Source organism: Eptatretus burgeri, chromosome 14 (genome assembly GCF_056783735.1).
Source record: "Eptatretus burgeri isolate ZD-2024b chromosome 14, Ebu_testis_v1, whole genome shotgun sequence".
Lineage (NCBI taxonomy): Eukaryota > Metazoa > Chordata > Myxini > Myxiniformes > Myxinidae > Eptatretus > Eptatretus burgeri.
The window spans coordinates 73933033-73957882 of NC_140974.1; the positions used below are offsets into that span (position 1 = coordinate 73933033).

At 47.4% G+C, this 24850-nt stretch overlaps 1 protein-coding gene across 1 annotated transcript in view; it reads right to left on the reverse strand.

Annotated features, from left to right (window-relative positions):
* Positions 1-2117: 2117 nt before the first annotated feature.
* The window catches only part of PPP6C (protein phosphatase 6 catalytic subunit), a 35318-nt gene continuing 12585 nt past the window's right edge, over positions 2118-24850 (reverse strand). The window contains exons 2-7 of the mRNA XM_085855608.1: positions 18012-18107; positions 16586-16651; positions 9994-10135; positions 5409-5488; positions 3693-3902; positions 2118-3442 (exon numbers count right to left, since the gene is read on the reverse strand). Coding sequence (XP_085711734.1) covers positions 3194-3442; positions 3693-3902; positions 5409-5488; positions 9994-10135; positions 16586-16651; positions 18012-18107 — 843 coding nt within the window. The 3' untranslated portion in view covers positions 2118-3193. The remainder of the gene's footprint in view (positions 3443-3692; positions 3903-5408; positions 5489-9993; positions 10136-16585; positions 16652-18011; positions 18108-24850) is intronic.

A 24850-nucleotide genomic window follows, 5' to 3' on the forward strand; every position in this document is an offset into this window, starting at 1 on the left:
AACAATTTCTCTGTTGTTCGAAATTTCAAAAGAATCATCACCCGACCACCGACCAACTGAACTGTTTAACCAATCAAACGAACACTGGGTCGGCATCTGAACCCACAGGGTGAGGGGAAGTGGAGTGGGAGGGGTGAGGGTGAGGGTGAGCTGGAGGGGAAGGGGAAGGGGAAGGGGAAGGGGAAGGGGTCAAAATCCCAACATTTTGGCAGGGGAAGGGGAAGGGGTCAAAATCCCAACATTTTGGCAGATTCAATATCTAGAGAGAGAGAGAGAGAGAGAGAGAGAGAGAGAGAGAGAGAGAGAGAGAGAGAGAGAGAGAGAGAGAGAGAGAGAGAGAGAGAGAGAGAGAGAGAGAGAGAGAGAGAGAGAGAGAGAGAGAGAGAGAGAGAGAGAGAGAGAGAGAGAGAGAGAGAGAGAGAGAGAGAGAGAGAGAGAGAGAGAGAGAGAGAGAGAGAGAGAGAGAGAGAGAGAGAGAGAGAGAGAGAGAGAGAGAGAGAGAGAGAGAGAGAGAGAGAGAGAGAGAGAGAGAGAGAGAGAGAGAGAGAGAGAGAGAGAGAGAGAGAGACAGACAGACACGTGACATGAACAAAGTTGTTTTGTTTTTTTTTCATGGTCTTGCTCGTATTTCTGTTTTGGCCCTTCATTCCCCTTATATAAAACTCGAGCGACATCACCTGACGTGGATAGTGCAGCGGAAGGGTAATGAAGAAAATGAACCATTCACCTGGCATTACATGAGGACGCCATGCACCTGAAGCACACATGACATGCCTGCGAACATTAAAAAAAATGGCGATTACTCTGATCTGAAGGTAAAGTTTTAGTGCTTGTGGCAGGTCACGTGGCCTTTAAAGCCGTACGGTAGATTTTCGCCAAGTTGGGAGCACACAATGGCCGACTCTTGAGGTTTAACATCATGTCCAAAGGTTGGCATGCTCCAAGGTGCAGCGCCTCCTTCTGACGCTACACCAGGACAACGGTTTCAGTTGGATGAAGTTGATGACGATGACAAGGAACTAAGATGGACAAACCTTTCCCTCCCTCACCCTTCAGTACCTCGTCTCTCATCTTGGGTCCGGCTCTTTTTCCTCATTCTGTAGTCTTCACCTCGATTCCTCAAACACTCCTCGTGTCTACCAAGTCAATCTTGAACTACAACAGCACTCGGTAGAGCGCATACCTCCACCAGGCCAATTAGTTTACGTTTTGGATCCCACTCATAGGCCGGATCTGGATTCGGACCTGAACTGAAATTGAATCTGCTTGTTCGTGTCACCTCAACAACTCATCCGTCCACAACTTCTTGAGATATCCTGCTATATGTTGTATTTGGCTGCATCTCTCAAGAGTGAAAAATCGTGGAAAAAAAAAATTCTCGGATCTTCACCAAAATCGAATCATTTTGTCTGAATCCGTCCGCAACTTTTTGAGATATCGTGCTTTATATATAATCGGTTTAGCCCCATCCCCCATCTCTCAATGGTGAAGAATCAATTTTAAAATACCATCGGATCTGGATTCGGATCTTCACCAAAATCGAATCAGTTCTTCCTTGTCACACACCCAACATGTCCACAAAGTTTCCTCCGAATCCGTTCACAACTTTTTGAGATATCCTGCACACAGTCAAACAGACAGACAGAAAAGAGTGAAAACACAACCTCCTTCACCTTCGGTGGCGGAGGTAAATAAAATACGCCATAGCTATGGAAGTGGGGGAATTAACATGTCCACAATGACAGGGTCTTTGCTCGTCAAATATAATTTGTCACCAAGTGTAGACCCAATTAACGATAACATCTCTGTTTGCAGACAATGTTTTATGGGAAGTCTCAGCAGTTTACAAATCACTGTGGCCGCTGTGGGACATCTCGCGATACCAGCCTGAACACCGCCATGGACCGTGAGCTAATCGCAGGTGTCAACCACTTGCAAGCTTACGAGAGGCGTGTCCTGTTTGAGCATTTGAACAGCGCCACAGCTGGGAGCAAAGAAAACAACGATTCGAACTGCAGATGCATCTCCTGAGGCCTTGTTGGTGCAGGTATGCCAACAATGGGAACAAATGAAATAAAGTTATTGCAAAACGGTACATTTGGGCCCGTTCTTGAAGATGCATTTATAAACGGGTTTATTATCGTTGTACACCATTCCAAAGCCAGCAATGTGCTTGCCCAAAATAACAGTGAAAATAAGTGGTCCAAACGGCACGACCAAACTGGTGGCACGTACACGAAGAATAAATTTCTAAGTCCACTGGTGGATAAAGACAACCCTGACTGCTCGACGGTTAAAATATCAGAGCCAAGGCAATACGAGACTGAAGGCAGAAAGGAGTGGAGACGCGTAAGAGAGCGAAGTGTTAACGTCATTTGTTGCAAAGGAAATGATGTTAGGGATTAGACTGGAAGCAAGTGCACCTTTACCTGTTTTACAGACTCTTCATCCAAAATTCCTGGTGTATTGACAGCACGGGTATGAGATCCCCATGAACCAATGTCAACAAATATTGGCTTTACAGGGTTGTCAAAAGACGGTCACAGTAATAATGGCAATGTGAACTCAAGATGACCTCAAGTCAGATATTTATCAGCTGCTCATGGATTTCCTGACCCACATACAGAAACGCAACCACCATGTGGCACACGTTGTCTTCCCAACCATATAGCGGCCGCTCATGGAGGGAAATAATGATGTCCCAAGTCACCCTGAAGTCAGCCATACCATCATGGTGGTGTGCATTAGCAACAAACATATTCAAATAGATATTTCATGACTACAGTGTGAACGTATGCCCGAAATTGGATGCTCATCCTGCTGCTTCACACACGCCGTGGAGCGCCGAGGACGAAGGAGAGTACATTGAAAACGATACTCGTGGATTACTGCGGGTGGCATGGAGGACCGGAAAAGTGCAAAGCCTGAGCAGCAAGACAGTCTGTACATGGAGGATAAACCTTAAACAAGTAAAGTTTAACAGTGTTTATAACATACAATTAGTAAAAACGTTGACGAGGTGTCCCAGGCATAGAATATTACGGAAGGGATAAGCATGGCAATGTGGGTCAAGGTTTAAAAAAAAAAAACAACAACAACAAAAGAAAAACCATTCCCAGACCGTCAACCCGAATATAGACAAACCCACTCAATGATAAAACTTCAAGTGGCACAATGATGGGAAGTGTTTGAGTTACAGGAAGTAAGGAGTGGTGGTTCTGGGTGGAATGACCCTTTCAGAGTCTGGCACGGCACGGAAAAGACGAAGTTCCCTCGTGTTTGAGTCCAGGAACACCATGATAGAGGCAATGTTTCCACAGCGATAGCAGTAGTTTGGTGCTGACCACACAGTCACGAGCTTCTCATCAAACATGAACTTGTAACCTTCATGTACCAACTGGTGTGCCCGGCATATCAGCTTCAAGTTGTTGATATGAACAAACTAGGTGAGCAACAAAGGACAAGGTGAAAAAAGTTGTGTTAGCTAGGTAAGAACAAATACTGAATGTGGTCGATCACCTTTAAGTTAAACAAATATCTGAGAATCGGTGTCACTTTAACTGAAGAAGAAAATCTTCTGCTTGGGTAAAGAGTGAGCATGATATGCAGAATTGCCACGTCGAAAACAAACGACGGGTTCGAAACTCTCTCACCGACGGATCTTTGTCTCAGAACGAAAGTCTCACACCTACCTCATTCGTAACCTTGGCTCCAAAGAGCCAGCCGGCACCTCGAGGGCTGATCGCCCATGTGTCGACGTCTTCCGGATCCGACCACACGAGGTCGCAGAACGCGCCTTTGTGAGGGATTTCGATGTTCCGCTCGATGGTGCGGATCTGATCGAGTGTTTTGATATCGGGAGACAGGCCGCCGTGGACGCAGAGAATTTGCTCATCGATGAGCTTGGGAACATGGGAGGAAAATTGGAAAGACAAACATCGGCATCATTCAACGAATGTACATTGTAACTGATAATACACAAAATACCTATTTGGCTCGGCACATTACTCATGATCAGGTACACTGGAAACATTTAAGGATGGGGGGGGGGGAGGGAGGGTTGACAAGTTGTTGACCTTTGGCCTATGTTGACCTTTTGGTTCATGTTGACCTCAAAAATAAACCAATGTCACCCGCAGGGTGAGCCGTATCTTGCCAAAAGGTGACCACGTGTGACTTCTTTAAGGTCACACTGAGGTGAACAGAGCTGCTATCCACCAGGAGCGACTCCTTGAGGAATATCTGCCTACGAGAGATTCCGATGAGAATCGTTCTACAGAGTAACCATGAAAAATATGCTTTTTCCTCATAACGTCACCAAATGACGTCATAATGTCTCAAGCTTGACATATCTAGAAAGCACTCATCGAGGTGTTCAATTTGAGGTACTACACGATATGGTTCCTAAAACTTGAAAATTTGACCTTGGGGTCAAATATGTTTGACCTGAGGCGCTAACCATGAAGGTCAAGGCCAATCGCCACCAAAAATTAATCAGCTGAGCGCCAGACCATGAGCTATATTCCCATGAAGTTTGAAGAGGATCCGATCAAAATTACTCAAAAAATAAGGGTTTCGTCGACTCCCCATTTGCGACAGTGACCTTGACCTTTGACCTTGACCTTGAAAATTGTATGCACTGAAAGGGACCTCTATAGGCCTCTGATATGCGAAGTTACAAAAAATTCCAATAATAACTGTGCTCTGCAGAATCTTTTATACTTGATTACAGACAAAAAAAAAAAACATACAAGCTGACTAACATATCTTGCAAAAACTTCGTTTTGGCAAGATAATAATTGGCTGGTTGAATTCAGTAACCTGAAATATAAATCTTCTTCAAATTTCAAGTCAATCAATCGGATGAAAATTGATAATTTTATAAATTTGGCCCTGTTCACCTTTTGGCCTGTGTTGACCTCAAAAACAATAAACTTCTTCCTCATGACAAACTCTATCGTGTGGTGAAGTTTTGTGAAGATCGGTTTAAAATTGTGGCCTGAAGGCAATTGATAGACAGACAGACAGAATAACAAAGTCGATTGACCGACCCCCTCTCCTCCAGTTTTCTTTGGGGTGAAAAACTGTAATCGGCGTGATGATAAATGGCCAAACGAAGTAACAGGATCCAGCAATAAATGCCCACTCTTACCCCAGCCTCAGTTCACGATTACAAAGAAGAAAAATAACAAAGCAAAGGGTTTTGGGAATGGAAAGTGTGCTCAAGAAGAGACATTCATTTACAAACTTGTCAAAACGAGACTTCAGCATGAGTGGAATGAAAGAGAAGAAGATTGGATGAGGTTAAGGTGGGGAGGAGGTAGAGGGGATGGGGGGAACAAATGGAAGGTAGGAAAAGGAAATCAAGACGATTGAGAAGGTATCGTCTTGTTGTAGATGAGACTTACAGCTGCAACAGTCAGCATATCAAACACTTTGGTGCAATACCGCCAAGCATTCGCATTCCCATACTTGGTGAGACATTCATCTGTGGAAACAAAATAAAACACCACTTAAAGTAGAACAGAAACACCATATGTATATGTGTGTGTGTGTGTGTGTGTGTGTGTGTGTGTGTGTGTGTGTGTGTGTGTGTGTGTGTGTGTGTGTGTGTGTGTATATGTGTGTGTGTGTGTGTGTATATGTATATATATATATATATATATATATATATATATATATATATATATATATATATATATATATATATATATATATATATTGTTACGGCTGTGGAAATTCGCAAACCACCATTCAGGGTCCGTAGGTGAGATATCTCTAAGTACATGTGTAGTTAGCCCTAACCCGTTGTATAGAGGGAATTTATGTGATTCATTCGGGCTGCGATCCTTTGAGTTAGGCGTTTTTCTGTTCTATCTTTATTTTGAACCAACCACGCTCCAACCCTCAGACAACAATGCCAACAGCCACGACCTTTACCTTCACAACTCAATCCCGCAAACATCGCATCACCGCCATTCCCAACGGCACCATGACCATCAACCACCATCGAAAACCCTCCACCACCTTCACCTCTCTCCTTCTACGGCCATTCCCGCCACCACCTGTGAACACTGAACGTCGGGCTGTCTCGAGCCCGTTCGGCGATTGGTGCCGAGCGCACCGAGCCGCGAGCGTAAATAGCGGCCTTTCAGAGGGAAAATTCGGATCAAGAACGCTACATGCCCACTTCTCCTCCGTCCAATTAGCAAGCGCGGGGCGGCTTGGCCCGGCCTCCAGGCGCGTCTGTGTGAAATCGATATATGCAAATTCTAGGATCAAGGGAAGTTCACGCCCCCGTTTCCTCCGACCAATGGGCGAGCGTGGCTCCGCCCCCGAGGTCATCCTGATCCGAATATTTGCATATTAGCCGCTCCTGCCAGCCTATAAAACGGCGAGCGCAAGGCGAATCGTGGCAGAGTGAGTCAGTTTTGGTTGGAGAGTAGAAGAGAGACAGGGGAAGAGAGTGTCATCGAGAGAGTTGGGTTCTGGAGTCGGCTGAGAAGAGTTGCGGGAAGAGGCAAAGGAGCTCGGGTCCGAGGCGAGAAGGACGGCGGTCGGCGACGAGGTCGCGGTGTGGGATCGCTCGTCGCGGGACCCAAGCCAGCCAGCCAGCCATTCTCCTCCCCCAGGGCATCAACAATTCCCCCTTTCCCCCGTGCTGAGATAGTGCAAAAAGGGGGCCCGTTCCCACCCCACTCCAAACGTCGTGCCAACGAAACCCGCCAAGGAGCACGGAGTCAGGGCACAGCCACGCGGCCACATCTGCGGCTCGCCGCCAATGCGTCACGAGGACGCGGGTCGGACCCCCCCGGTCTCGCGGACCTGGCCGCTCCTCTAGGTCGCGCGCACAATTGGCCTACAGGCCTGTCTGCCCCCTTGTCTATGAGGGTGGCTTCTTTCCTTTGCTTTTGTGTAAATGTGTGTTGGCGCTGTCTGTAAAGTAGAACTGTATAAGTGTTGCCGTGTGTGCGCGTAGTCAGTAGTAACTCTGTGGCGTTGTTGCTTTTGTTTTGGTTGCTATATGTGCATTTTGATTGTATGGCTGTATATATGTGCTTTCCGTGTACCGGGAAATAAATGTGCATTGTGTGAACTGTTTTCCCGTTTCGCTTCGTCTTTTATTTATTGACCCTCCATCCTGCTTCACGTAAAGGGTTCGTAGTGGGTGCAAAAGGCCCGGTAAATAATCTGAACCGTCGAGGTCGACGATAACACCGCTCGGTTATCCCCATAGTACGGAACGGGCCGCCCAAGCGGATCGTGTCGGGAGTCGACCTGCGGCGAGGTACGATCACCCGGTTTACCATCCGCGTGGGTACTTAGGTAGGTCGAGTTTGGCGAACAACCCTATCCTACGCGGGTGGCCAATTGGCACGATTGTGGTGAGGTCGAAAGGCCCACCCGTGACTGGCTCCGGGCGATAGTTCCGGGAGGGTCACGACTGAATTGTCCGTCCGGTGGGCGACGCGGTCGCGATTCGAGTGACGTGGCCGTCCACACGCCGGCGGGCGCGAATTCGCAACAAAATATATATATATATATATATATATATATATATATATATATATATATATATATATATATATATATATATATATATATATATATATATATATATATATATATATATATATATATATATATATATATATATATATATGTGTAAATAGCCTGGTGTGTTGGCGCAGTGGTTAGGGCAGCGGCTTGGGATCCAAAAGGTCCTGAGTTCAAGCCCCGTTGGGTCACTGAATTAATACACCAGGGGGTTGACTCAGCCTGTCATCCTTCCGAGGTCGGCGAAATGAGTACCAGTGTACTGGGCCGGTGTATACCCCGGTTAAAATAGGTGTACCATATCCCTGTGTCGTAAGAGGCGACCAGGGTTGTGTCAGGAAGGGCATCCGGCGTAAAACATGTGCTAAATCACTATGCGGATCATACGGATGATCCGCTGTGGCGACCCCTAACGGGAGCAGCCGAAGGAAGAAGAAGATATATATATATATATATATATATATATATATATATATATATATATATATATATATATATATATATATATATATATATATCATCCAATTAAGATCGGGTTATGTAAACCTCAAGAAAGCATCAAGAAGGTTGTTGTTAGCCAAGTTTAAGTGACAAACAAGCAAAGTCGTAAATACATGAACACATAAGTACAACAGCAGGTTTGTATGACACTTGGAGTCAGAATGAGTGAGAGGAAGGAAAACCCAGGAAAAAAAACAAAAACGTATGAAGCCAGAAATGGATATTTTACACCTGCAGCAAAGATTTATTAGAGAGTACAACATGGCAATGGTGGACCAATTGGCCTCCTCATTTCCTTGTTTAAAGTCGTATAGGAAAGTGCGACCACTTGTTCGACTCAATGTCGTCCAGTCCAGACTGTGGACCCTTTGAATATCAATTTCTACATATGGAAAAACAAATATTTAAATGCAACATGTTTGATTCCCAACAGATTCAACCTTCCGCAGGCAGAGGTAGAGTCAAAGTGCCACCCGTTTCCCTGCCGAGAGAGAGACCTGACATGTGATGCTCGACTGTCCAAAGCACTGCTACTTCATGTTTTTACATCAATTTCATTCACAATTGAAAACTTGTTTTTTTCTATTGTGACTGACTTTACACACGTGAAAATGTGGTGTAAAGCAAATTTTGTGGAAGTAGGCCTCGGGATTTGAAAATGTACAAGCAACAAACAGACTCAGACTCGTGTACACACACACACACACACGCGCGCGCACGCACGCACGCACGCACGCACGCACGCACGCACACACACACACCACTGGATACTTCGAGACCTGGGAGGGATCCGTTCCACCTTCTGAAACCTGCATATGGAGATACCAACCAACAACACAACCAGCACACGCACACACACCTGCCCCTCCCGCACGCGTTATAATCTCCGAGGATCAACGTGTCTGCCTCCGATTAACAAGGAACCGCTCGGCCGTCCGGGGGCTGGCGGTGTTAACCGCCCGTCACCACAAATTGGGTTGGGGGGGGGTTTAACCTGGGCCGGCCACCCCTGCAATAATATGTACGAGGGCCAGTCTATAATAACCTTAAAATGGCGATATAAATTCAAGAATGTAATGTGTGAAGTTGAAGACGGCAAATGTTATTTATGTCTGTGGGTAAGAGTCATGTTTTGTCTGTTTTAGATCTGGCAACATTGAGCGTGTGATGTCACTAGAGCAGTTCCACGAAGGCGGCTCCCGTCGAAGCATGCACCAGGGAGGAGCAATGTTCTGTCATATGTTTCTTAGGAAGCGAGGGCGTGAATCCCAGTGAAATCCTCAATGTCATACGTCGTACGCTCAATGTTGCCAGATCTTAAACAGGCAAAATATGACTCTCACCCACAGATACAACATATGTCGTCTACAACTACACACGTTACGTTCTTGAATTTATATCACCATTTTAAGGCGACTTATTGACTGCCCCTCACATATTATACACACAGACATAGACAAGTTGGGTTACACGATCAACAATGGGAAATGTAGACTTCAGGAAAACATAAATATTGTTGTTTACAGCTGTAGGAAAAAGTAACTTGGGAGTGCAATACAACAATGAAGGGACAAATGGCCTTATTTCCTTGATAAAGAGGTGGAGGAGCAATTAGTTTATGGACGACTCTGTCATCAGTATGCTCTTAAATGTTTTAAAACACCCTTAAACAGTACCTGAAACGCAAGGATCGGGGGTGGGTGGGGGGAAGGTGGAGCACAGCATTGACATCAAATGCAGACTTCCTGTATTCAGTGAAATAAGGTATATTAAAGGTTATTGTATTTCCTGTGTCAGCAGATAAAACTTTAGCAAGTCCTCAGCAACAATACGGTGACTTCAACAAGATACGGAAACTGCATTTGAGGGAAGATTCGGTCATTAGCAGCATGTACTTTTGGTAACATGAGCAGAACCTGGCGTGATGTTACTCACCATAGAAGCCATAGACCTGGGTAATCTGCCGAGATTCATGGTTACCCCTGAGCAGGGTGATGCGGTCAGGCCAACGTGCTTTCAGGGCCAGCAAATAGGTGAAGGTTTCAAGACTGTAGTATCCACGGTCAACAAAGTCTCCCTGAAACAAAGTAAAAACACGGACGACAGGTATGTCAGTGTGGGTAAGGGAATGGGGCGGGGGGGGGAGGGAGAGAAGGTAAACCAGCAAGATACAAGCCATCTTAAGGAAGGAAACACTCAAGGGTAGGTTGTGGTTCTTGTGATATTCAATTGTTCACATGACAAAAAAATATTTACAAACAAACCAATCTTCATTCCTTTACCATGAGGCGGCTCATTTCTCACAAAGTCAACATGAACCACTGCAAAAATAAATAAATGAAAAAAATAATAAATCAGTGGTGGTGGGATTTGATTTTTTTTTTTTTCCAGAGGATTTTCATGTTCAACAAAGCAGTAAATTAAATTAATGTGAGATAACTATAACTGAATCAGGTCAGGTCAGGTCAGGTCAGGTCAGGTATGGGAGCATGTGCCAGAGCAGCGGGTTGCTGCGTCCAATTTCCACCGGTACTCCAGGGGCCTCCATCTGGCCATCCCTCAGGCAGATGCCTGGCCCATCCCCATCTCCTTGAGATGCCGATCAACCTGCTGCAACTACAAGGCACGTGGTCGGCCAATTGACTCCCTCGCTGAGAGAATCTTGTGAGCAGGATCAGTGTCAGGAAAACGAGCCACATGTCCATACAGCCGCAGCTGACACTCACGGACTATCCAGGTAACAAATCTCATCCGAGTCTCTCAGCAACCACTCGTTGGACACAAAGTCCGACCAGCGACAGCCAAGGATTCTCCGAAGAGACCTGGTACTAAAGGAATTAAGTCTCCATCTCTGATCCCTGGTCAGAATCCAAGTCTCACATCCAAAGAGCAAGACTGGAAGCACTAAAGACCTGAAGACTCGGACTTTCGTCCTCCTGCACAAATACCGGCAGCGCCACACCGCATGATCCAGTGAATTCATGACTGCCTCGGCCCGACCCAGACATCTATTGACCTCTAACTCACAGCCAGCAGAGACATGAATATCACTGCCAAGGTAAGTGAATCTCTCCGTGACCTCAACATCCTCACCACAAACATGTACAGACAGGATAGCAGCATCCAAGATGTCAATGAAAGCCTGGATCTTGGTTTTGACCCAAGAAACCCATAATCCCAGCAGCTCAGACTCTTCATTCGGCACCTTGAGGGCCCGCAAAAGGATATCCATAGTCTCCGCAAAGATGACAGCATCACCTGCGAAATCAAGGTCAGAGATCTTGACATTCCCAAACGATGCACCACAACGTGATCTCTCAGGCATCATACCCAGAATCCAGTCCATACAAGTGCTGAAAAGTGTGCAGGCCAGTACACACCACTGACAAACTCCAGTAACAGCTGGAAATAAGTCAGAGATGGTACCACCACATCTCACAGCACTCTCAGTACCAGAGTAGAGTTCAGACATCAGATGGAACAGCTTGGTGGCACCCCACGAAGACCAAGAATCCTCCAGAGGGCATCCCAATTCACTGAATATAACACTTTACAGAGATCAACATCGGCTGCAAGCAGCCCCTGCCGAAACTCTCATCTGCGTTTGGTGAGGACCCAAAGAGCAAGGATACGGTCAATCGTTGACCTCTTTGGTGTAAAGCTTGACTGCTCTGGACGCTGGTGCTCAAGCAGATGGTGGCGAACCCTATCAAGAATTATCCGAGCAAAGACCTTGCCCGGCAATGGGAGCAGCGTCACCCCTCGGTAGTTGTTGTAGTCCTGGCAATCACCTTTCCCTTTCCAGAGAGACAACAAGGCCCCTCTTCCAGTCAGTTGGGATGATGACTGTGTTCCAGGCAGAGCACTGCACTGCATGCAGCGACATGAGTATAGCATTTCCACCAGCCTTGAGAAGTTCAGCACAGATGCTGCAAATCGCAGGAACTTCACCACATTCCACCCGGTTCATGGCAGCCTGTGTTTCCACAAACAAAGGTGGACCACAGTTGATTGGAGGGTTCGCAATCGGGATAGTCACACCCCTGACATCCAACTCGACAGCTGGTGGGGATCAGCCTGGTACAGCAGCTTAATGAAACCGGCCCAGCGGGCCTCCAAGCCCGCTGAAAAGCCCACCACCCTATGCTCTAACTGCAGTACACCCAGGGATGGGCTTGGTGGAACGCAATGTGCAAATTCCCTTGTAAGCAGGACGAGAATCATTTGACCACAGGTGATGCTCTACCCCCTCACAGATTCCTTGGACATAGGCTTCCTTGTCCACCCTTAGCGCACGTACGGTTTTACGACTCAACTCCCTCAATAGCTCAGCTCTGCCATTCAGCCCGGCCCTGCGACTCTGGTCAATGGTATCCAGTGTTCCTTGGGAGACAAAGTTCTTCTTCGCCTGACGATGGGTTCCAAGACATCCACCAGAAACATCAAGGATGGGAGTATTGAAGGCACTCCACAACTCTTCAGGATTCACAAAGCACAAAGACCCCCCAAATCCCCACTCAGCCCGTTCACAAACTCCTCAGCTACCCTCTCATCCTTGAGCTTGCCAACATCCAGCCGAGGCTGGGATGGGACTATTCTCCCGGATTTAAGCTGTAACTTCGGAGTTACTACCACAAGCCTGTTGTCAGTATTGAGGAACTCAGCCCACCGGTAGACCCTGCAGTTATGGATCATCCTACAGCAACCATGGAGCACATGGTCAATCTTCTTTGCCACCCCACCAGCGTTGTAATACCAAGTCCAGCGATGAAACTGTGGGCACTGAAACTATGAACCAGCCACCCTGAGTCCATGACTTCTTACAAAGTCAAGGAACTTGGTGGTATTCTGGTTCACAGCAATGATTTTGGATTTTGGGAGTTTCAACAGAAGGGCATGACTGGCAAACCGAGGGCACACTGTAAAAACCCGGGGGAGGGGGGTGTTGGGGTGGGTAAGAGCAGGGAAAGGGCAGATGGTGCAAGACCAGAAAGGAGTCGGTAGAAGACAGAGAACGACTTATCTGTGACGTGAAAGTGAGAGGACCAAAGACTCAACTTCAGCATGGAAGATTCAATTGATCTTGAAGGCCTTGGTTTCCACAGCGTCAAGTTGAGCAAGATGTGAGGAAGGGGAGCCAAACCCAAAGGAGAAAGCATAACTCACTGAAGCTGTAGATGAAGGCCTTGTAGGGAGATAAAAGCTCAGGTTTGCCAAGGAAAGCCTTTGAATTATGGAGGATGGCCAATATGGCTTTGGAGGCCAACTTTGAAATGTGGTTTGCCCAAGAGAGATCATGGCTGAAAGTAAGACCCAAAATAACTTCTTCAATAGGAGTGGTAAGGAAGTAGATGGAAGAGTTTGCCAGATGTCTTTTTTCGAAAAGATAGAGTGAGAGTGTGAGAGTCAAGCTGATAGCACAACTATATGAATATAAGTTACAACACAAGCTTACTGTGAAGTCGTAGTCGTTTTAGAAAGCAATGACTGTCCAAGCTGAAGTCAACCTTAACCCTTTGAACCCCAGTGGCCATTTTACAAGACCATATTCAAACCTCCATGAAACCGAGTGGCTGTTTTACAAGACCCTATTCAAACCTCAATATACCCAAGTGGTTGTTTTACAAGACCCTAAACAAACCTCCATACACTCGAGTGGCCGGATTACCAGCCGCTATTTAAACCTCCATAAACCCAAGTGGTCATTTTACCGGTCGCTATTCAAACCTCCATATATCCGAGCGGCCAGTTTACCAGTCGCTATTCAAACCACCATATATCCATCCAAGTGGCCATTTTACCAGTCGCTATTCAAACCTCCATCAATCCGAGCGACCGTTTTACCGGTCACTATTCAAACCTCCATTTCCCCGAGCGACCGTTTTACCGGTCACTATTCAAACCTCCATATACCTGAGCGACCGGTTTAACAGCCACGATTCAAACCTCCATATACCCGAGCGACCGTTTTACCGGTCACTATTCAAACCTCCATATACCCGAGCGGCTGGTTTACCAGCCACTATTCAAACCTCCATTTTCCCGAGCGACCGTTTTACCGGTCACTATTCAACCCTCCATATACCTGAGCGACCGGTTTAACAGCCACGATTCAAACCTCCATATACCCGAGCGACCGTTTTACCGGTCGCTATTCAAACCTCCATACACCCGAGCGGGTGGTTTACCAGCCACTATTTAAACCTCCATATACCCGAGCGACCGTTTTACCGGTCGCTATTCAAACCTCCATACACCCGAGCGGGTGATTTACCAGCCACTATTCAAACCTCCATATTCCTGGGCGACCGTTTTACCGGTCACTATTCAACCCTCCATATACCTGAGCGGCCGGTTTACCAGCCGCTATTAAAACCTCCATATACCCGAGCGGCCGGTTTCCCAGCCACTATTCAAACCTCCATATACTCGAGCGACCGCTTTACCGGTGGCTATTCAAACCTCCATATACCCGAGCGGCTGCTTTACCAGCCACAATTCAAACCTCCATTTACCTGAGCGGCTGGTTTACCAGCCACTATGCAAACCTCCATATACCCGAGCGGCCGTTTTACCGGTCACTATTCAAACCTCCAGAAACCGGAGCAGCCGGTTTACAGTCACTATTCAAACCTCCATATACCTGAGTGGCCGGTTTACCAGTCACTATGCAAACCTTCATGTACCCGAGCGGTTGGTTTACCGGCCACTATTCAAACCTCCATTTGCCCGAGCGACCGTTTTACCGGTCACTATTCAAACCTCCATATACCTGAGCAGCCGGTTTTCCAGCCACTATTCAAACCTCCATATTCCTGGGCGACCGTTTTACTGGTCGATATTCAAACCTCCATATACCTGAACGGACGGTTTACCAGCCGCTATTAAAACCTCCATATACCCGAGTGACCGTTTTACCGGTCACTATTCAAACCTTCATATACCCGAGTGGCCGGTTTACCAGCCACTATTCAAACCTCCATAAACTCGAGCGACCGCTTTACCGGTGGCAATTCAAACCTCCATTTTCCTGAGCGGCCGGTTTACCAGCCACTATGCAAACCTCCAGATACCCGAGCGGCCGTTTTACCGGTCACTATTCAAACCTCCAGAAACCGGAGCGGCCGGTTTACAGTCACTATTCAAACCTCCATATACCTGAGTGGCTGGTTTACCAGTCACTATGCAAACCTCCATATACCTGAGCAGCTGGTTTTCCAGCCACTATTCAAACCTCCATATACCCGAGCGACCGTTTTACCGGTCGCTATTCAAACCTCCATATACCCGAGCGACCGTTTTACCGGTCGCTATTCAAACCTCCATATACCCAAGCGACCGTTTTACCAGCCACTATTCAAACCTCCATATACCCGAGCGACCATTTACCGGTCGCTATTCAAACCTCCATATACCCGAGAGACCGTTTTACCGGTCGCTATTCAAACCTCCATATACCCGAGCTACCGTTTTACCGGTCGCTATTCAAACCTCCTTATACCCAAGCGACCGTTTTACCAGCCACTATTCAAACCTCCATATACCCAAGCGACCGTTTTACCGGTCGCTATTCAAACCTCCATATACCCGAGCGACCATTTTACCGGTCGCTATTCAAACCTCCATATACCCGAGAGACCGTTTTACCGGTCGCTATTCAAACCTCCATATACCCGAGCTACCGTTTTACCGGTCGCTATTCAAACCTCCTTATACCCAAGCGACTGTTTTACCGGTCGCTATTCAAACCTCCATATACCCAAGCGACCGTTTTACCAGCCACTATTCAAACCTCCATATACCCAAGCGACCGTTTTACCGGTCGCTATTCAAACCTCAATATACCCGAGCGACCATTTTACCGGTCGCTATTCAAACCTCCATATACCCGAGAGACCGTTTTACCGGTCGCTATTCAAACCTCCATATACCCGAGCTACCGTTTTACCGGTCGCTATTCAAACCTACTTATACCCAAGCGACTGTTTTACCAGCCACTATTCAAACCTCCATATACCCGAGTGACCGTTTTACCGGTCACTATTCAAACCTCCACATACCTGAGCAGCCAGTTTACCAGCCACTATTCAAACCTCAATACACCCAAGCGGCTGTACAAGAAGGTCTGTTCAAGACTGGAACAAGAAGCTTCAATTAAAGCAAACAAATTTCTTTTAGCAAAGGCAAAGTATACCTGGCTACAGGGGAAGTACATATCCATCAGAAACAGCACACTAAAAACTGATAATAACAATAAAGTAATTATTCATAATAATCATCATGATCACAACCTCAAACATGAACTCCACAACTCTTGTTGTGACTCACTTCATACCATACATTACACTTTGTTCAGAGGTTCCACACACACCTCAACATTTTCTCTTTGCATGTCTGAAAGGCAAGCCTGAGGGCCTGAGGGTCATATTGTATTTGAAAGGTGAAAGAGTAACTTATGAGATTTTTCAACATGCTGATCAGACCACGAGTTCCTCAATCAGCAGAAAAATAAATTCAAAGTCCTTACCATAAACACATAATTGGTGTCAGGAACCTCGCCACCTGTTCGAAATAGCTCCTTCAAGTCATAAAACTGTGAAGGAAAACATGAGAGTTGAGAGAAGAGTTACGGTTGGAAAGATCTCCACCAGGCGTGAAAAAAAAAAATCGGTTTGCATGAAATTTACAAAAGAAGTGCTCACTGAAAGACACTGAAAATACGGGGGTGTTAAAAGCACAAAAACCTTTACTGGCAAAGATTGGAATAAGCAAAGGCAGAAATAAAAGTAGAACTCGAGTAATTCGACTGCTCGCAGTCGACGGGTATGCCTCCACTCTCCCGCACAAATACTTGAGTATTGACATATTTGACCCTTGACCTTTATCATATCTGGCCCAAAATCTAATCAGTTAATTGCCCTGTCTAACTTTACCTTTGTACCAAGTTTGATGAAACTCTGTCCAATATTTCTTGAGTTAGGGCGTAAACAGTAAAATTTCAGAGTTTGACCTTGAACTTTGACCCTTGACCTTTATCACATCTGCCCAAAATCTAATCACTTAATTGCCCTGTCTTACTTTACCTTTTTATCAAGTTTGATGAAATTCCACAATTTGCTTCTTGAGTTATCGCGTAAACGAAAATCGGGACGGACGGACGGACGGACGGACAAACGGACAAACGGACGGACGGACGGAAAACCCGGAAACATAATGACCCCGGCACCCTTGGTGCGGAGGCATAAAAATAAATTTAATTGAAAAAACAAGACAGATGACAAAATGGGATGCAACTGTGGAAATGACAAAATTTTAAAAACAAGACAGATGACAGAACAAAGAAACAAAGATAAATGTACTACAAAGCGTCTACACATCATTAACATAAGTGAATTAACCACTCAGAGGAAAGGGCAACTTTACATGGGAGAAAGAGAAAAACTACCAAGATCACGAATCACTGCTCACCTTCACTCTTTCATTCCTCTTTTTTCCCGCCTTTGGAATAAACTCCCTCACTCTATTCAATCCCATTCTTTCCTCAAGGTCTTCAAAACAGCCGTTCACCCCACCTCTTATATAAAACCCCATATAAAACCTCGATCTTTTCTACCCCCATTAATCCACCCCAATCCCACCTCCTTCAAATTCCCTGCTTTCCTTCCTGAAAGTCCCTGTAATGTCCATCTTGTATTCCACATGTTCCCCACCCCATCCCTTCCACGGATCTCCTAATGTCTCCGTTCCCCACTGTTTTGTCCTTCCCTCTCCCGTCCCTCTTGTCTCATGCCCCCCTTGTTGTGCGTTGTGTGCTCGCTCTCATCCGAGCCTCGACAATGTATACAAAAAAATAATAAAAAAGCCTCAACCAACTCGATAGTGGAGTGACGAGTGCATCGTGAACAGAAGCAGGTAGTCGAGATTCTGACGGGGTGAGGGTCAGCCATACACACCTGGCCGTGGATATCACCACACACCGTGACAGGAGTCGAGACAGGATGAACGTTAGATTCCTCAAGGAGCAGGTCACAAACATAGTCACAAAGCCTCTGTATAAATGACAAATGCAATGAGGTAATGGTGGCATCACATGGAATGGGTACCTTGAAAGATCACAAATCTGAACCATATTAAAAGGATAAATTTACCTTTGCCATTAAATAAGACAAATTTAGGATATTAGTCCAGCATTCAGTTCAAAGTTTTTTTTTTATCAGAGATCCATTGAGCTGAGAATTACGTATCAATGTTTGGAGGTGAGACAAGCAAACCACAGAGACGAACAAGAGAATTAAGCAGCTTCCTGTTGCCTGAAATTTGCAGAATTCAATCTTGCATAAATAAACAAAATTCCACATGCAAAAGGTTCACTTTCGATTAAAAAAAAAAACCAATATGATATGATATATATAGATATATAATGTATATTTATGTATATATATATATATATATATATATATATATATATATATATATATATATATATATTGTTGCGGAAATGGCCCTTAGTATGCTATTAAATATAGGATTAGCCCAGACTCCCCATCAAATGCATGTTTAGCCAGGTTGTTCGGTAAATGAACGCTACATGTGTGTCGGGAGGTGTAGGATGCATATTTATTGTTCGTACATTGGTGGTGGACCGAGAGCTTCTTCTTCTTCTTCCTTCCCCTCTCCGGACGAGGCCCTGCCCAGTCGGTCGAGGGGGAGTGGCCTGGAGAAGGAAGTGAAACTGAGGGGAGAAGCCAGTGGGCTTCGAGGCGAGCGAACGAAGGAAAGGCAGTGTGGATCTGCGACGACAGCGCCGAGGTGTGGTGCGATCGGCAGTAGGAGAAACTGAACCTGAAGGTAGAGTCTGCCATCTGCCGAGGGAGTAACTGAGCCTGAGTGTCGAGTGAGGACTTCTGCTGTATAGAAACGACTAGTGGGAGGCTGCAATCTGCGTGGAAAAAGGAAAGGCAGTGTTGAATCTGCTGGGAGAGAAAACTGAACCTGAGTGCGCCGAGTCGACGATCAGCAGTGGTGAAACTGAGCGGCGAGGTGGGGCGCGATCGGCTTTCGTGAGGGGCACATCGACAGGTTCATCCAGAGTCCAGTGACGGAGCCTCTGACTGTCCCTACTCACCTCATGGCTCGACGACGTCTTGGAATCCCATGGACCCAGCCTGATGGAGCCCAACACCTCAATTTGGCCTGGTCTGGCGAACAGGCCAGGCCTAGACTTGTATACTGGACCTTGTGAGAAACCAGCTGAAACCCACCATCGACCTGACGATCTTGTGCCGTCGACATTACGCGGGGTCAGAACGCGCTGAGGAGGGCATGCACAAGCGGTGCCTTGAGAAGAAAGAGTACGACGCCGCCATCTTGCCACACGACGTGCTCGAGATTGGGGGCTCAAATCCGTGGACATCGGCTTGTCACAAGCCACATTCGTGATTTTGACACTTTCCTCTCGTCCATGAAACATCACCAAGTACTCTGTCTTGTTTGCATGTTGTCTAAGGTTTATCTCGTTAGAGTTACCTTCGAAACCCGTAATCGGTAGCTCCCGAGTTAAGAACGGGTTATAGACTAATTATAACATTGTCGTGAATGCTTTGCTTGTGTCGTGCTCCCCGGTGTCCCCAATAATCTGGCTGATTCGTATGAAGTTGCCGCTTTGAATTAGTTTGTGCCGCCTCGAGGAGCGATCCGCTCGATTTAGATATAAAAACCAAAATGGTTACAGACTGGTAGACTCCGCTCGGTCTCTGACAAAACCAGTCTATAACCGGGGTCTATTCCCCAGCTGGCAAGGTATAGGTGTATTTTCGTATCGTGGTTCGAGACGCGTAACCCGAGAATTGTGCCGAACCAGCTGGCGTTATAACCCCGGAGACGGAGGTGGTGAGGGTGGCGCCGAATCTCTAACATTTGGCTGTCGAGAGTAGGGTGCGAAAACCCAAACTGGTTACGGACAGTGATTGACACCCTCATATGAATCCCGCCGCCGCTGAATCATATTATATATATATATATATATATATATATATATATATATATATATATATATATATATATATATATATATATATATATATATTGTTACGTTTGAGGGGGGGTATGCATTCAAAGGGTAATTAGGATGTTTAATTAGGTATGCCATGCTGTTCGAGTTTAGCAGGATCTCGATGTAATAAGTAGCAATTCAGTGGTGATAAGTTGTCTAGTAAATGTTCATTTCTTCAAGGGGGAAATGATAATTGTCACGTAATTAGATAGGGACACGGGATAGGGTAAGTGTGTCTGCGTAAACCCCTTTTGGTAGTCCCTGGAGGCTGGCCGTGACGTCACAGGACAGGGCTGCGGATGGCTCCGCCCCGTGATCATGATTGGCAGAAGGCGACGGCGGTGGGCCAATAAAACGGCTCGATTGGAAGTGACGAGGACAGGAGGATAAAAAGGTTCTGTTCGGGGTCGAAAAGAAAGAGGAAGAAGATCGGGACAAAAAGATCGTGTTTTTTTGGTGTGGAGGCTGTTGCGCGGAGAGCATCCTTGTTGTTGTGCCGATTCGATCGTGCTCTTCATCGTGTCTTGGAGCCTTGCTGAGCCTCGTGCCTCACCTTGGTTGGCTCTGGGGTTCTGCTGACTCGGAGTACGGGGTCGAACGGCGGGCGGACCTGCCTCCCTCTCCTGCTCGCAACTTGGCGCCAGAACTGGTTCCCTGGCGGCTGTGAGCGGACTTGGGCCAAGACCAGGAGGTCGACAGCACCACGGTTTCTCCTGTCCCCCTGACGAGAGCAAGGCCAGCTCGTCCGACGCCGATCCAGGGACAGTTGCGTCCACACCACGGTCCAGCCTGACCACCAGAAATAGCTACGTTTTGTGTGTGTGTGTGTGTGTGTGTGTGTGTGTGCTTGGCGCCTTAGAGGGTTTGAGATCTGTATATTCATTGGAATTGTCTGTTTTTCCCCACGCCCGATCCCACACCATCCCGTCGAATCGCCCCGGATCCCTCTTCTTGCCGAGTCTTGTTATTTATGGTCAATAGTAAAAAGAATAAACATCATCAACTCAGTGAAAAGTGACTCGTGCCACCTTCCTCGTCCCGTTTGCGGTAGAGCGATTAGAACCGCCATGTTTGGGTTATAAATAAATAAACCGCCTCCATCGTTTCGGCTCATTCTACGTTGGCGGGACTATTCAAGTCCCGTGGACGTCACAATATATACATATATATATAAATATATATATATATATATATATATATATATATATATATATATATATATACATATATATATATATATATATATATATATATATATATATATATATACAGTTACGGGCTGGGTGTCGGCCGCCAACCGACCACTCTGAACGGAACCGCAAGTCGAGTCGACCCGACCGATCGCCCGGAATATAGAACGCCACCCGGATAACTCTGAGCAACGGGTCCTTGTACAAGAACCGAAATACGCCAATGGGCAGATCACGTGGGGTAGGGTCGATTGCCAATCTTCAATGTACCTAAATACCCACGTGATCCAACTACCGGAGTATTCCACCCTCGACAGAACTCGTACGGAACAAACCGACGAGGCGAGCCTGTCCGTGCGCGATTCCGAGCGGCGTAATCGCCGAGAACCGTCAGTCCAAATGTCCCCCTATTACGGCAAACCAACGACTTTCGAACTCCCAACACAAGAAATGTTCAGTCAATGAGGGAATGGACACAACGAGCAGGTTTACATTCACACAAGGACATTTCTTATAATGAAACACTTATGCAATTAAATAAGGGAAAACACGTCTGCATTTATACAAGCAACAAAAGCAAAACAAAAGAACTACAACCGTCGACTTATTATGTACAGTCATTTATACTTAACAGCTGTTTTTACTTATTAGACGGGCCCACGGACACACGTACGCACACACAAGAAACGGTGGCTGATGCCTTTAACCACGAGCTCCAGCTCGGAGGACAGGTGAGCTGAAACTCAGAGCTTGACTCGAACCTTTCCACCTCGTGTGGTCTTCAACTTGTGCGGACCCGGGCTCCAGCGAGAGCGAGCTGGATACAATCGCCGCAATCCTTCCCGAGCTCCCGCGAATCCTCCCGTGCTTCTAAACACGTGCCGGTGAGACGAGGCGCCGATCCTTGCTGTCGATCGTCGCTTCCCCGAGGATCCAACTCCAAGAAGAAGCCGATGCGTCACACCAAGCCGGGAAACAAAATGGAGAACGAAAAGCTCCACGAACCAAGAGGAAGAGGAAGAAGAGGAAGAAGCCTCCACTCGCAGCTCGAGCCGAACAACTGGCTCAAGTTCCTTCCAAAACCAAGCAGCAGCCGAAGCTCACTGAGCCAGCCGAAGCAAAAAGCTTCCGAAGGCCTCAAGCCAAGCAAGCCAAGCAGGACCCGATGGCCTGCTGAACGACTGCTCTCTCCGAAGCAAAAAAGCTTACTCCTCCCACGGGACTCAGCACACGAACTCTGCACACGGGACTCAGAACGGGACTCTTCACGAACTCAGCCCTACCACGGGACTCCCACGAACTCGGCCCTACCACGGGACTCCCACGAACTCAGCCCTACCACGGGACTCCCACACGAGCAAAGAAAAGATGTCCTCTTTATCCTTTGCACCCCCTCCCCCGCACCCGGCATGACTCATGCCCTCGTGATCCACCCCCCGCTCAACCACGGGTGGGAGGGAGTTGTTGATGTCACCGCAGGGTTCTTCTTCCTCTTCGCAGAAGAGGGGGAGGGACGTATCCATTGTTCGCTCCCCAACTACTAAATCGATCCGCAGCGCATCTAATCAATTTCAAAACATTTAAACAATGGAAGGTGAGCTATCTTGGGAACATGCACTTATCGACATAGCTGACTAAGGGAACCTGTATGTTGTGTGCAATTGAATTCCAAATTCGTAACACTATATTGTTGTGGTTGACGAAATTCGCAAACCACCATTCAGGTCCCTTAGGTGAGATATCTCTGTAAGTATATGTGTAGTTAGGCCCAAACCTGTTGCTTAGAGGGAATAAATGTCATTCATTCAGGCTGCGACCCCTCTAGATAGCCGTTTTTCTTTTACTATCTTTATTTTGGACCAGCCGCCATTACTACCATTACTACCACCACCAACCACGTCTCAACAGCCATCACACAACAACCACCAACCGCAACGCCGCTTCACAACAACAGCCACGACCTTTACCGTCACAACTCGCCCTCGCAACCATCGCATCACCACCATTGCCGCGCCGCTTGTGGGCACCGATACTGGACTCGTGCAGGGCGCGCACCGAGCAGCGGGTGCAGAGGCGCCAGCCTTTCCGAAGAAATCGGATCAAAAACGACTCACGCCCACTTCTGTTCCGTCCTATCAGTGAGCATGGGGCGATTTGGCCCCGCCTCCAGGTGCGTCGGAGTAATATCGCTACATGCAAATTCATGGATCAAAAAGCATTCACGCCCACTTTTCCTCTGTCCAATGGGGAGCCAGCCAGAGGTAAAGGGTCGAAGGTGAAGGAGCGAAGCCACGGGGGCTATAAAGGGCCGCGTTCGCTCGTAGTTGAGTCAGTCAAGTGGAGTTCGGAGTTGAGTTGGGAAGAGCCAGTCAAGAGAGGAGTCGGAGAAGGCAGTTGGACGGAGCTGTGGAGAGTTGGAGAGGTGGCGGCGGCGAAGGCAGTCGAGGGGGTGCTCGTGTCAGAGTCGGGGAGCTGCGGAGAGGAGAGGCCGGTAACGTGACCGAGGTCGTGGTGGAGACGCTCGTCGCGGGACCCGAGCCATGGAGATATCCTCCTTCCCCCGAGCATCAACAACCCCCTCCTGTTCCCCCCCCGCGCTGAGATAGTGCGAGAAGGGGGCCCCGTTCCCACCCCATTCCAGACACTGTCCGCGAGGCCCGCGGAGTTGGGGCGCCACCGCCATTTTGCGGCTCATCATCAGACGGGTAGGCTCGACGCGGTCTCGGCCCCAGGCCCGTCTGCCCCCCTCATCGTGGAGGGTGGTCCCTTTTTCTTTTGCTTTGAGTATATGTGTTGTCGGCGCCGTCTGTGAAGTAAAACTGTATAAGTGTTGCCGTGTGCTCGGTAGTCGGTGGTAGATCTGCATTGTGTTTTGCTTTTTGTGCATTATTATGTGTTTCTTCTTCTTTTACATTTGCTTTTGGTGTATAATTGTATATGTGTGCTATCCGTGTGCCATCGCGAAATAAATGTGCTTTATGTTGAACTGTTTTTCCCGTTTCGCTTCGTCTTTTCTCTAATTGAATCTCCATCTTACTTCACGTAAAGGGTTGGTCGTGGGCTAAAACGCCCGATAATTAATCGAACCGTCCAGGTTGACGATAACACCGCTCGGTTATTCCGATAGTATGGAACGGGTCGCTTAAAGTGGCCCGTGTCCGAAGTCGACCTGCGGCGAGGTGCGATCGCCCGGTCTACCCTCCGTGTGGGTACTTAGGTCGGTCGAATTTGGCGAGCAACCCTATCCCACGCGGGGGGCCGATTGGCACGATCGTGGTGAGGCCGAAAGGCCCACCCGTGACTAGTTCCCGGCGTTAGTCCGAGAGGGTCACAACGGGATTGTCCGTCCGGTGGGCGACGTGCCGCGATTCGAGTTACGTGGCCGTTCGCACGCCGGCGGGCGCGAATCCGCAACACTGGTGTCAGGTCGTGCGATATAAACTCATCGCCCTCCTCGCGGCACTGGTATCGGAGAACGGGAAAATGGGCTGTCCTGTCTCCAGCTAAATTCACGGGAATCGGTCCAGGGGTGAGAGGAGCGACCCCCGAT